We start from the raw sequence: 14,335 nt of genomic DNA on the forward strand, positions 1-14,335 counted from the left end.
CTGTAAGTGTGCTTGGGCTCAGGGTACATATGCATGCATTGCTGGACCCTTTCCAAAATTTCTGCCTAATAGCAAGCAACTTTTGAAGAGACATTTCCTATAGAGGAACTATGGCTCAGCAATTACTGCTTTTCACTATGTGCTCTCTTCTGTGGGAAGGAGAGGGACCTATTGGTCCATCATCACTGTTGTTATAGACAGTCTAAATAAGACTTGTGCTGCAAAGTGTCTAACCCTTTTCTGAAAGGAGAGGTGGGATCCTCTGTGCTGATCCTGTGTTTTGAAACTGCTTTGCTGTTTCTGTGAGTTCTGTTATTTCTGAAGTACCAGACCTAGCTGTTTCCCTGTGCTGACAGAATGACTGCATCTTAGCAATTGTTGGCCTGGAAAACTGGAGTTTTCAGCTGAAACACACAAGCCTGATTCCCGGTACCTTTGGGGAGACAGTTGGCTCTTTGCTTCTTAACAGCAGCAGGCACGGTATACACATTCCGTGCCTTCAACATGGAAAAGCATCTGTTTGAGCACCACTGTGGAAACAGAAGAAGAATATTGCTGGCATTCTGCGCTAGGCAGGAAAGTAGAATGCAAGATAAATGGAAGCGACAGTTGTCCTTTCTTCAAGGGTCTTTGAGTTTCATTGCCTTTTTAAAAAATATTTTTTTTTTTAGTAGAAATTTTACAGGTCTGGCCTGATTAACACTAACCCATAGTGACTGAGCTGCTCAGAGCTCATAGTTTGGAGGTTTCTTCTGATAGGTGACATTCGCAACTGAAGTCTTACATAGCCTTTAGCGTGCATTAACATTGAGCAAAAGATGTTGTGTATCAGAAAGAGGAGGACCTGGGTTTCACAACACCTCGTGTCTTTCCCTGACTCTGCCACTTCCTTGTTCTGTGTCCCCAGGAGCCTTATTTAAGTTCTGTCTTCTTTATCGGATAGACTGTAATACAAGCGTAATCACTGATCATCTCCATCACACTGAAATTGTGAGACTTGGTTATCAAGGATCTATAGAAGTACTTAGAAGTCTGAGGAAAGTTACAGGAGCATTAAATTTCTTAATTCGCAATAGAGAGAAGAGAAAGAAGGATTGTGGAGTTTGGTGATTTTTTTCATAGCTTATAGTGAGACCAGGAATTGCCCCAGAAGAGCACAGGAGGCTGTTCCTAAGGCTGGAAGGCATTGAAGAGTTGAGGAGCTCTTCTCCAAACTACAATATGTTTTTTGCAGTGGCTGTTACTGCTCAAATATGTCAGTGTGTACATGGCACTAACAGATCTGTGCTTTTGGAAGTTCAGTGCTGGGAAGGAGAAGTGGGTGTTGCCCTCAGGATAGCAGAGGTCTTTTGTCATTTCATGGGCTGTGAAAATAGTTCTGTTTGTTCTTTTGAATGGCAACAGGAGTAAGGTGCCTTCTCATTTTTTTTAGACACTCATGAAGATGGATGGAGGGAAAAAAAGAGACACGATGTCTAGAAAGCTACTGATCAAGCTTAATCAGCAACTTGTTACTGTGAAACACTAAAAGGATGCCCCCAAAATTTAGGGACTAGAAAGTCACTGGTCTCTTTTGGGTCCTGTTTTTTTAATTTTATAGAATGTCCTCTACTTCTAGTACTTGCAGTACACATTTTCTGAGCATGTCCTTCCATATTGTCAATGTGTGTATAGAAAATCAGATCCATACAAATGATGTGTGCATGTAGATCTGTACAAACCACATGTGTGTACACCCATATGCATGTGCATGCACACGCACATGCACATGCACACACACAAAGCCATATATAGAAACTACAGACCTTGGGGGAAGCCTTGGGAGCCCCTGGAGAACAGGCTGGTACTGCACTTATTTTGTGTCACCCTTATTTCTAATCAGACACACACACACACATGCGCACACCTCTCACTGGCTCACTTCAGCTCTATCTATTTTGTTTTATTGTCCTGGCAGGAGACAAGCTTCATTAGGGGAGTGGAGTCCCTAACAAGGATGGGGAATGGCAACAACAAAAGGATGTAGCAATATAAAGTTATGTCAAAAAACCTTTACAAGAAAAACGGCTGACATTAGAAACAGTGTGCATTAAAAATTCAAGATGGTTGGAAGGGGGGGCAGGACTGGGGAGAGAGAAACAAATAAATACACAGGCTTTAAATTAATAAATCCGTGTATTTGGGAAATTCATCAAACCCTGTGTGCTCTTAAAACTGGTTTTATTTCTATTATTGTTAATGATATATACATTTTTTTCTTTGGATCTCAGTGGGCTATCATCATTTTAAATACACATTTAACCGGCTAAGCAATCTTTCCCTTGTACTGTTTCTGTTGCTAATATTGAGTGACTGAAAAGTCAGTTTCATCATACGTGAAATGGAACTGGCCAACTCAGCCAGCAAATAACTCTCGGCCCCAATTTAGTCAGCTCTGTAAAGTTATACCAACCCATCCATCCTGTTTCCTTTGGCTAATCAGGTACACTAGCAATCTAGTTATCCCTGGGTTTTTCTAGTCAAGCTCTTGTGGCGAATTGGACACAAAAAACCACTTTAGACTAATGTACAGGTAATAGATTAATCAGTTTTTGCAAGGAGCTGAGAAGTCCAAATCTACCTGTAAGGGAGAAGGACATGGAAAGGAAGTTGGATTGCTGTGCTATTTAAGCACTAGGAAATTTACTTCTTAGTCTGATCTTAGCCCTGAAGATCTCAAACATGTATTTATTTCCCTCCTTCTCTGCAAATTGACAAACATAACTGTATAGTGTAAAACTGGCTCACTAATCCAGTTCTGCAATTAGCAGGTTTTGAAATTAGAACTTCTATCACCTGCCTCCTTAGAGAGGTGAAGATGTGTGTGATAGGTAGCGGGCTTCCCCGTTGCCATATAGCTGAGCTGTGCACCTGAGTGGGGATGCCCTGAAGGCAGGACAGTGGCAGGGGTAGGTTTGCCATTTTGCTCCCCTAACTGAGAATTCAGAAGAGGCCCAAGGTTCTCCAGCCTGACCTGTGCAGTCCTTCTCACCTATGCTAAATCCATATTCAAATTGTGATTGCTGTCACCCAACACCTGAGCTTGAGTTTGCAGTTGCAGATAAACATGCAGGGATGGTTTCTAGGTAAAGAACTTCTGATGGTGCTGGTTTTATCTGCTTCTCAGGGGGTGTTAGCAGATGCCCATGAGTTATAGCATTGTGTTTGGAGTTCCTGTGGTGGGGGCCCTGGCTTCCCAACTTCTCCTTCGTGTCAGGTTTCTCCCACTTTTTACAACGCTCATTTATAGTGTTGTAATTATAGACTTTTACAGACTTTCACCAAACCAGGTCTACCCACCTTTGGTTTTAAATGCATTTTAAAAATGACACAGCAATGCACAGATGTTACCAACGGTTCTTGGGAGCACCAGAGGTTGGGCAGGGTGTGGGGGTAAAGGATTCCTCTCGTCTCAGAGGGCAGCTTGCTTTTTAACTTTTGTGCAGCCAGCGTGAAAAGATGGTGAGAAAATAACCCTCTCAAACGTGTAAGTCAGGTGGTAGAACCATCAGCACAGCTTCTCCAAAATACAGCTTCAGATTGAAAAGGTCCCACAAAACAAAGGAGATAAAACCAGGAATCTCATTCGTTGGCACTTTCAGCTTTATTGCTTTAGAAGTGGAAGCAGCATGGCCATGCTTAACAAATCCTGTGATTTGGAAAGTATATAAAGCTCTGCACAGCATTAAGACTGGTTCATGCTTGGTGATGTCTGTTGTACTCCTGACTTTCTGAATAGCTCTAACAATCTGCCATGTGCTTTAGACATGTCAAAAAAAGAGACTCCTACCTACATTTAAACTCTCTCACCTCCCAGTATCTCTCTCCTTGTGTGTTTACCTATGCAGCCTCCCTTCCTTCCACCCTAGCAGACAGCCATGGGCCTGTCTTTCGTTCTCTTTTATGTATAATTGCATTGGGGTTACATGAAGAATGGGGCATCCTGCTGGACATTGAGGGTTTTTTCCTTTCTGTTTTCTTGATACAGCTGCTATGTGCTCATTGAAGTATTTTTTCTCACCACTTGTGCTTCTCTCCTCAGCAGCATGAGGTTGGATATTTAGTTGTCCAGGTGGCAGCTTTTTTAGTTCCCTTTATTACAACTGCTCAGAAAAGGTGAAGTACCAGAGTATCTCCTGCCGTTTCTTCTAGCCTTCAGGGAACCGTATCTTCCCTAAACAGCCAAGAAGCCCTCCAGCAGGTTAGGATCTCTGTCACTCTTCAAGGCATGCTCTCTGTACTAGTAGTGTGGAGTGTAGACAGAGTTACCAGTTGTTTGGAAGCATCAGTGGAAAGGGACAGTTGTGTGTTGTGGTTAGCATAATGCCTGCTTTGTGGTTTGTTCAGGCGACATAATGCAACCCAAAGCAGCGGGAAAGCTTTGTATACAGACAGACACAGGACCTGTGGGAGCTGGGTGTTTCGGAACTCCCACTGTAATACTATAGGTTGTGGGATGGGCCAGCTTGAGGAAATCTTGCTGCAGCCACAGACTTACTGGGCACAGATTTGCCCAGCTGTGAGCTCTCAGCATCCTCCTCCTCCTCCACGCTGCCTTAACCATCCTGTGCCTGGCTCCCCTGCCCTGGGTGCCTGCAGGCAGAGCCTCAGCCCTGCTGCGCTTTGCAGAGGAGCTGCTGGTGGGCAGAGCTGTCTCTCTGGAGTGCTGCCCGCTTGCCATGAGCTCCCTCCATGGCAGGAGCCCGGCCCAGCTCAGCAGCAGGGAGCAGCCCAAGGCAGCCCTTGCTCTGCCCCTCTGGGCTCCCTCCAGGTGTCCCTGGGGCTCCAGGGGAACCTGCTGTGCAAAAGGCAGAAAAAATCTCTGATGATCCCTTTCTCACACCTCCTTGCCAGCAGTGTCATTACTTGGGCATAAGAATTGCCCCTTCATTAGGCAGGACACCCAGGCAGGGCCAGGGAGGGATCTCCTTTACCCCTGGGGAGGGAAGGGATTCAGCTCTGTCAGTTTAGGTGTCTCATCCTGTGTCTTCAGTCCTGGGGCCAGAAAGGGACTCTGCTCCCTCCCATGCACACCACAGACCCACACATGCCACAAAAGAGGAGGCGTTCCTCTTGCCTTTGTTTGTGGGGGCACAGAAGGGCCCCTGTGTGTGACCTCCTTGTCTCAGCTCTGAGGCTGGCTAATGGAGATGGAGGGCAGCAGTGAGCTGCTCAGACACAAGCACCTCGAGACCTGTGAGGTGATAGAGGTGGCCCAAGATACATGCAGGTAACTGCAAGCTCTCATGGAGCCACTCTGAGAGACCGGGAAATGACTGGAGGCATCTTCTTGGAGGTCTCTGGGCATGTCCTTTGGCCGATTGAATGACAGCAGATGCCAAAACTTAGGGCAACTGAACCTTTTGCTACTCGTGATCTTCAGGGCTTCATCACCTACAGCAGGAACTTGGAAAGACAAATGCCATACACCATCCTCCCCACCTTGCTCCTTCTTTCACCAACTTTTATTGCTGAACACGGCCAGCTGGGGTCGGCTGACCTGGCTCTGTTCCCTCCCAGCCTCTCTCCCCTCCCCAGCCTACATGCTGGTGGGTCAGCATGAGTAGCAGAGGCAGCCTTGATGCTGTGCAAGCACTGCTCACCGACAGCTGTTACTGGGACTGGTTTGGTCACAGATCCAACACATGGCACCATATGGGGTGCTGCGGAGAAAACGGACTTCATCCCAGCCCAAGGCAGTGCGGTGAAGCCCATCGTTACTCCTGCCATGCAAGTACACACTGGAGGGGCTGCTGCATCCCACAGGCCTTCAATCACATCTCTTGTAAGTGCCCAGCCACAGCCCACCCCACAGCCCACCTGCCCGACCAGGCTCCCAGTAGCAGAGACATGTTGGTGTAGAGGGGGGTTTTGGAAACAGACTGGGGAGAAGGCAGGTAACTCTTTCTTGGGACAAGAGGGGAAATCCATCTCCTCTCTCACCAGTTGTGCCCCCGCCCTGCAGGTGTCATAATGCACCTTCAGATGATGCGGACTGATGTCACAGGGGAATGTTCCACATCACAGGGTTGTCTCCCCAGCACCATGGTGGTGCTGGCACATCCCGGCGAGGCCTTGGGCACTGCTGAGGGGGTGCCCACCGCTCCCCTTCAGAGCTGCTCCACAGCCAGGAACGGGGTCAGGAGGTAGCGGGCTTGCGCCAGGGGACCCTTGCTGACAGGCAGGAGCCTTGCCTGCAGGCAGAGGAGCAGCGGCACGTTGGAGCACAGTTTTGGATGAGGAGCCACAAAGAGCATCCCCTTCCCTGAGCTGAGGACAAGCAGCAAGCACGATGGAGGTCTGCTGCACAGTGGCACTCAGCGTGGAGCTCAGCAGCTTATTCCGAACGCTCCTGCTTCTCTCCACCATGGGTAGGGGATTCTGGAGTTTCTTCCTGAGGGGTTGCGCTGGGGCTATCCACTGTCAAATGTTGCGACTGCTGGGCTGATGGGGTGGCTGGACAGGGCTGGGGGCTGCCAGAGGGTCCCGCTGGGCTTGGGGAATGATGTGGCAACCACGACTGCTGGGTCATGGTGCTGTGGCTGTCCTCAGCCCCGAAGATCCTGTGGGCACAGTGTGGTCCCTGGCGAGGGGGCCATCCAGAGTCAGGTTTCTCTGGGAGCTGATACCTCTTGGGGTTCTGGCTCTGGGATGAAAAGGGGTCCTGCGTCCTGGGGGCTGGGGTGTCCTAGAGCTCCCACAGGGCTCTGATGAGGTGGCTGGAAATGCCTGTGCTGTAAAACAGCCCTTTACCTTGAACTAGTCTCCTTTAGGAGAATCTCTGCTCCTTTCCATGGGATCCTCTTGTGCCACCAAGCTGGCAGATCATGTCCGAGGCTCTGGGGTAACCATGCTTTTCTGGGCGTTACATGGCCACAGCCCTGGTCCTGAATCCCTTCCCACATCCCCATTTCTGCCCCAGCCCTTCCCCAGGAGCAGAGTAAGGCTGGCAGTCTGAAACCGGGGCACAGCCCAGCTCTGCAGCCATTGCCAGGTGTTGGCCACCTGCACTGTCACCCCCTGGGTGAGGAGCTTGCCGAGAGGCTGTGAGCTGGCTGTCTCGGAGCATGACACTTCTTTCCTTTGCTTTCCAGAGGTTGTGGCTATCTGGGATGCTGTGTCCACATACATCCTGGGACAGCTGAAGCTGGGCAAGGTCTGTTGGGATCCTTGTCCCCTTTTTGCCCTGGAAAGTGTGGGCCCTGGGAGCAATCCCTCCCTAAGCATCATGGCAGCATGCTGAGACAAGCCTCTGTGTTCACCACTGCTTCTTGGTCAACCAGGAGAGAAACCATATTCAGATCTAGTCTGAGAAAGCATTTGGCACGTGATAGAGTTTCGCTCTTCCCTGTGGTCAGCATTTGTGTTGTTTTCCTGGGCAGGGGGTCCTGGTCACAGGACTCGGGACCTTTGCTACGGTCCAAGAGCGATTCCAAGGTGAAGAAGAGGTGTACGTGGTTCGAAGACCTGTCTTCCAGCTGGACATTGCTGAGATATCTCTGCGGGAGCTTGTGTTCCCCACAGAGGTTTTCCCTGGTGAGAAGGCAACAGCCACCCTTCTCTTCCCCCTGCCCTGTTTGGGACTGGGATGCATGCTCGCTGCACTTCAGAAAGGGTGCAGAGAAATGAGGATTTCAGTATTTCTCTGGAGAGAATTCCCTCCAAAGTTAGGCGGACAGCTTGAGCTCTTCCAAAACTAACCACTCCCCAAGAGCCTTTTCCATAAACGACCTTTTCTCTGGCATTCTGTTTCGAATTTTACATGGAAATCCAGCCCGCTCTGCCAGTAACGATGTTCCTCCTCCTTGCAGACGATGTCAAGATCGAGCCGCTGAACTACAGATGGCTATCGCGAACCACTTCCTTCCCACAGCATGTGGTGCAGAGCTGTGTGCAAGAGACCATACTCTTGTACTCTTTCCAGCTGAGGAACAGGCAGCGCCTTGCCTTTGCCTTCAAGGACATTGGCGTTCTGTCCTTCACCGATGATGTTCTGTGCATGCGGTTCTATCGCGACTGTGTCACAGGGCTGGAGAGCAAGGCCAGCTGGATTGCGCTGCTCAACACTGCGAGTTGCTCAGGCTTTGAGGGTGATGCAGTGACTTTGGGAAGCCTCTTGAAGGGTGAGCAACCCGATGGCTGTTGGCCAGCCTGCACGTGGCAGGCCAGTCCGACACCTTTCCACGTGCTCACCTGCGCTGACTTCTCCATTGGAAAAGAAGTTTTATTCTGAGCTTCTGAGTTCTTGCCCTACAGAAAGGCTGGCAGTGTTACTGCGCAGTCTCAGTGTTTGCTGTGCAGCTTCTCCAGAGCAGAGCAAGGGCTCATGTTCACGGAGGAAGATTTGGAGAAGGGGTTAGGAGAAGTGGCTTCCTTTCGGAGCAGGAGGCAGGTTTGCTTCCTTTGGGAGCCAAGAGCAAAGTGCCTTGGAAACCTTCTAGCAGCTCTGTGTCACTTTACAGAGGCTGTGGATGCCCGGTGCAGCTGCCTCCGGTGGAGAGACCAGCACTTGGGGGATGCAGGCTGCTCCTGCCCACACCTTCCCCAGGTGAGTGCGTTTCCTCTGCAGCCCTCGACTGACCGAGCGGGCAGATTCCCAGCTCCTCAGGAGTGCGCCTTCCGGGGCTCGGCGTTGCACGTTGAGTCTGGGAGGGCGCCTGACCTGAAGGGGCTGGTTTCTCGTTAACTTACGATGAGTTGGGGTTACACGTGTGTTCTCCTGGAGTGGCCGGGCAGCGTCATTGCGTTTCTCATGCCCAGCCTGCCTGCCACTCCCATCAGAGAGAGCCATCTGCACACAGGGAGGACTTTAAGCTACATCGTCTGTGTTGGGGGGAGATTGCTAATAAAACCCATGTGTGGCCACATGGCCACGAGGAAAAGGGTTGCCATGCCTCACACGAGAGTCGTGAGGATTAGTGCTGGGAAGCTGCAGAGGGTAGGGGTCACCCTTCAAGCCTGTGTCATCATTTCCTGCCCAGGTTTCGCTTTACGGTGGTCAGCAGAGCAGTGGCCAAGGCTTTGTCCGCCTGGGCCAAGAAGGCTGCAGCTAAGTCCAGGCTCAGACAAGGTATGGGAACAGGTCTCCGCTGCCCAGCTGAGGCCCTGCCCCGCGCTGGGTGACCACAGCTCCATCAAAAGGCGCTCCCCAGGGGGCTGCTCTGCTGAGTTTCCTCCTTTGCCAGGTGCAGAGGCGCACCGTGGCAAGCTGCTGCAGAGACGGAGGAAGCTTTCCCTTCCTGCACTGCCAAGTCAGGGGCCAGGCACAAGACAGAAAGACTTGGGCAAGAAGACTTCTGAGAGGTGAGACCCTGGTGGGAAGGGATGAAAGGGATCCTGCACCCGTGGAGGAGAGACATCCCCTCCGGACACTCCAGCTGCAGGGACGTGGCAAGGTCCCTGACACGTGCCGCATGGTTCCTATGTGCTTGTTTCCCCTGTTGTGGGCCCCTCACTGGGGAAGGTGGTGGACGCTGTGTGCACCCCACGTCCCTGTGGTTCCCTTACGCAAGAGCTGAGGTGCAGTCGTCCCCCGTCCATCTGAGGGGGCTCAGGAAAGGCTCCCCCCTGCCAGCAGAAATGGCCCCACCTCCCGCGCTGCTTCTGCCAGCCTGGAAAGCTTTGGTACCAGGCGAAAGCGGGAGACCAAGCTGCCCCGTGCTCATGCCGACTGCTCCTGGTGCCTCTTTGCAGTGTTCTCCCCCCGTGTCCAGGCAGCTCCCCCAGGATGAAGGAGGCAGGCAAGGCAGGCAGGCAGGAGCCTGCTTCTCCAGCCAAGCCCACCTCTACACTCCCATCCTCAGACGACTGCCAGAGAGCGCTGCAGGTACGTGCCTTGCTGTAGCTACCGTGCTGCTGGGGACTCGGCAAAAGCCTCTTTGTGCAGAGAGCCAGCCTGAAAGGACTCCTTGACATGCACTGCTTGTCAGCTGTCTGTCACCTCCTTCAGATCTTCTTCATGAAAAGGAAGGTGTTGCACACCCTCCCCACATGCCGTTGCCCCCTGGGTTGTCACAAAACTCTTTCTCCTGGCGCAGGGGCTATGGGAGATGTCTAAGTCCTTAATCGGCTGTTCACAGGGGAGGTCTTTGGTCACAGCTGTGTTTGCCAGGAGCCTAGAATGACCCCACAGCCCCCGATCTGTTAGGGGCAAAGCCCTGCCAACTGACCAGCTGAGGCAAGGGGCGGCAACACGGGTCAGACTCAAAGGACACCCGTTCCAGGAGCTGAGGCTAATCGTGCCTTCTGCTGCCTTGCCATCCCCTCCAGGAGGTCTGGCAACTGTCTGCAGAGTGGGAGCAAGTGAGGCCCAAGTGGCAAGAGCATCTTGAGCAAGCAAAGGCAGAGTGGGCGGCGTGGGGAGCCTGGTCTGCGGGGAAGGACCGACAGCCGCCCCAGGTACGGGCAGCGATTGACACTGCTGAGAGCAGCAGCGATGCTTTCCTTCGGGGCACCCAGGGCGGCAGGTCTCCAGAGCAGGGGAGCAGGACAGACACCCAGCTGCAGGGCAGGGGTTTGCCTGCTCATGCTCGTAAGGGAGAGACTGGCAGCAGCATGCAAGCGGCAAAAGCAGCCGTGATGATGGGCACGTGGTGCTGGGTCTCCTGGCTGCCAGGTCCTGCTGCAGGCTCCTTTCAAGACGTCCTCTGGGAAACTTCACCGGTGGTTGCCATCTGCTTTGCTGAGAGTGTCTCCTCCTTGGCAGGCACTCAGCACTGGAGGCACATGGACTCCCCACCCTCCAGCCCAGCCCAGGAGAGAGGCAGTCAAGGAGAGGTGGAGAAAGGCTCCAACCCCTCTCCCAGCAGAGCAGAAGACAGCAGCAACCCCGCTGCAGAGACTCCAGCCCGAGTAAGTGTGTGCTGGCTCTCGCCGCAGCCTGGAGCAGCCACATAGCTGTGAGCCCACAGACATGTCCACATCCCACGTTCCTGCATCCTGGGGTTGCGTAGGACACCCTCTGGCGTCTCCTAACACGGGCATGACCTGGGTTACCCCACAGTTCACGGCCCAAACAAAGCTCATGACCGGCTGCAAGGGCGGGTACCCATGTGTCTTGGTGGGCACAGGGGCTGGACGAGGGGAGAGGCAGGTGGGGTCTGCAGCAGAGGCTGAGGAGACAATGTTTCCCTGTTGTTGCAGCCACCTTTCCCCACGAGCGGTCCAGGTCCTCAGAAGGCTGGAGCCGTACCTTGAGCGCAAGGAAATATTCAAGTACGTCGCTGAGAACAGGAGGCGGCTTCAAGAGCAGCAGAAGCAGCTCCCCTGGTAACAGTCTCCAAAGAGACCCCTCCACTGAGGCCAGCCCTGGGGGAAATGGGGGATTTCCCTGACGGCCCTCGTGAGACAGAAGCAGGTTCAGGAGGCTGGCCTTGGAGTGGACCTCCCTGACACCCAAGGGCCTGCCTGGACACCCAGAACCGGCTTTCCATGTGGGATGTAAAAGGCCTGGCAGAAGGCAGAGGGTCCCTCTGATGGCAGGCTCTCCCCGTTCCAAACCAGGGAGCATGTCCTTCCCAGGCAGAGTCTTGCCCCAAGACACCTATCCCCAAGCGGGGACACCAGCAGGGGACACTCCAGGTCTCGGCCCCAGGGGACTCAGCCCCAGGCTGGGCAGTTGCGCCTGGGCCCCTCTCATGGCCTTGGGCACAAGGCACCTCTCCTACTTCACGGGCACCTTGCGGCTTCATTGCAAGCACACCCCATCCCAGGTGGCCTGAGCTAAGCCTGCAGGAGTTCTCTGCCTTCCCCCTGTCCATACGGTCACACACTTCTCTTTCTTCCTCCCTAGCACCAGATGCTGGTACCGCAGCAGAGGGGAAGGTGCCGGGAGCAGCAGCTGTAGCAGTGGCTGTTAGCCAAGGGGCCGGGAGGCTTCTCACCTGCCAAGATCCACCTATAAATACAAAACCTGGAGTCCTGGGGTGGTTCCCAGATGGACTGACTGGCCTGTGCCCGGTGATGGATTGCTCTACAGGCATCATACACACCCCATGTGTGATCTCACATCTGCTGGTAGGGGCAGGAGGGAATAAAGTGCACCCACGCTCCCCAGCGTGAACGTTCTGGCACTTCCCAACACACAGGCAGCACAACAGGGGAGGCTCTCACCCTCTTCCCAGGAAAGCAGCAGAGCTGGTGCCTCCCTCATGTGTCTGCATGCTTGTGCATGCAGCGTGGGGAACCATCAGCAGGGCCACAAGTCTGTGTGTTTGCAGGGCTGTGAATGCACTGGCACCACAGCGGTGCAGTGGGTGGCTGGCACAGCCGGAGGGCTGTGGTGGGGGGACGTGGGCTCTGCAGGAAGGCAAGGAGGTAGGCTTGCCTCTTGCTCGTGCTGGGACAGGAGCCAGCTAATGGATCAGGATCATCAGGTAGACCAAGGTGGGTGCCGTGTTATCAGGTATCTGCTGAAGGTGCCTGCATCTGCGATGGCACCTGCATCTTCAATGGCATCTCCATCATCAATTGCATCCTGAAATTGCATGTCTCCAACCGTCCCCCATTGGCGGGCTGGGGACAGCATGTGCATGACAGCTGGGGATGTCCTGGAGGGTGGCACTTCCCTGGGCCCCAGGAGGGTCCCCTGGTGCTGCACTGCCCCATGACCATGTGCCCTGGGGCTGAGGGCTTGGCCATAAGCCTTGCGCAGGGGGACGGCGTGTTCTGGGGACTGTGCCTGGCACAGTGGGATTTTGCCTCTCATGCTGCAATACCAGGTTAGAGCTGCCCACTGCTGTCATGACTTCTCCCAGCCTTGGCTCACCCCATCACCCCAAACCTCCGCCAGGCCCGTGGGTGCACGCATCTTGCTTGCAGGTTGGGGCAAGGGTGTTTGTTACTTCCATGGCACTTCACACAATTTTTGGCATCACAGCGTGAAAGCATCAGCCAAGCAAGAGCTGTTTACCATATTAAGTATGTCTAATGAGGGCAGACGTGGTATGCACAGGTTTCTCTTTTTTTTCTTTCCGTTTCCATTTTCTCGCCACCCTCCCCACCCTCCCCAGCATCTTCAGATAAGAATATTACCATTCAAATAATCAAACCACTCTGGCCAGGCATCTTATGGACAAGATGCCTTTGTAAAAGGAGCCTCTTGGGGCACAGGAACTCTTCAGCCACGTTCCCCCAACCCAGCCCGCTGACTGCGGCATTTGGGGAAGCGTAACAGAATGCCATGTGCCCAAGCACAGGAGCTGTAGCTGAAGCATGTGAGTGAGGAACGGGAGGCAGAGGCAGACCCTGCTTGACATCCAGCTGCTGGGATCCTTCATTCCCAGGGTGGCATTGGGTGCTGCCAGCTCCTGTGGCCGGGCCCTGCAGCCAGCTCAGCCGGGAGGGAACTTTGCACCTACGCCTGTCAGATGCCAGCTGGAGGAACAGCGCTAAAGGAGACTTGGACCCAAGCTGACTTTGTCCTGGGCAGCGAGGTTGTGGTAAGACAAGGAGATCCAGCACTGCACTGGTAGCTGGTGCCAGGGAAATGGTGCTGGAGCCCCAGTGGTCCTGCTGTGGCAGGGGCAAAACTGGCCGCTCCTAGCAGGGCAAGGTCAAGGTGAGATGCCCTGAGCAGGGCAGGGACAAAAGTCAATGCCCCCCACATGGGGCAGAAGCAAAGCTCGCCACCCATATTTGAGCAGTGGCATAGAGAGCCCCCTGAGCAGGGCAGGAGTCAATCCAGGTCCCCTGTGTGGACAAGGGGCAAAAGCTGCCTCCCCAGGGCTGGGAGGAGAAACACCAGCCATCCCCAGAGGCACGAGATGAACAAAAGCCACCCAAGCAAGGCCGTGGCCCAACCTGGAGGTCCCAAGCAGAGGGTGTATCTTGGGGGGGGGGGGGGGGGGGGGGCGGCGGGGAGCAGATGAAATTCATCAGCAGTGAACCTGTCATAGCCCAGGTGCTTTGCTACATGAGTGTCATGGGCTTGACATCCTGAACAGTGGGCCAGCGAAAGCCAGCTGGGCTGAGCTGCCCTTTGGAATAACTGGGCTCCCTCTCCGGCTCCTTGCTTGGCTACCTCTTGCCAAGCATTTATCATTGATCCTCTTCTTGCATCCTCACTCAAGGGTAAGTTGGATTTGACTTTTGGGAGAGATCCTAGAGGAGGTAGATCGGGCATAAAAGTGTAGGTTGGTCTCTACCTCCCAAGCTGTAGGCTGAGCTCTTCCACATTTATACGCTGGCCAGAAGGTCACTATGGGTAGAGTTGTGTTTGGTAATTTTTATTTCTTTGCCGTAGCCTAGGCTAGGTAAGCTGGGAGGTGGCAGTCCGAGGTGTTGAGCTCACCCTAGA

The 14,335-nt window shown here is 53.4% G+C and overlaps 1 protein-coding gene across 4 annotated transcripts; it reads left to right on the plus strand.

The window, feature by feature from the left end:
- The first annotated feature begins 1,220 nt into the window (after window positions 1-1,220).
- Window positions 1,221-13,874, plus strand: LOC308061767 (uncharacterized protein). 4 transcript variants are annotated; one of them, XM_080382199.1, is made up of 6 exons: window positions 1,221-9,342; window positions 9,733-9,865; window positions 10,309-10,437; window positions 10,745-10,890; window positions 11,182-11,307; window positions 11,831-13,874. In XM_080382199.1, the coding sequence occupies exons 1-6, from the start codon at window positions 8,732-8,734 to the stop codon at window positions 11,895-11,897; spliced, it is 1,212 nt and encodes a 403-aa protein (XP_080238325.1). In that variant the 5' UTR covers window positions 1,221-8,731; the 3' UTR covers window positions 11,898-13,874. The 4 variants fall into 4 exon arrangements, 3 of the variants coding, with proteins under 3 accessions (XP_080238325.1, XP_080238326.1, XP_080238324.1); XR_013927346.1 differs by having other exon boundaries at window positions 10,309-10,890; XM_080382200.1 differs by lacking the exon at window positions 10,309-10,437.
- The last annotated feature ends 461 nt before the right edge of the window (window positions 13,875-14,335 follow it).

Source organism: Falco punctatus (genome assembly GCF_963210335.1).
Source record: "Falco punctatus genome assembly, chromosome: 4".
NCBI classification, from domain to species: domain Eukaryota; kingdom Metazoa; phylum Chordata; class Aves; order Falconiformes; family Falconidae; genus Falco; species Falco punctatus.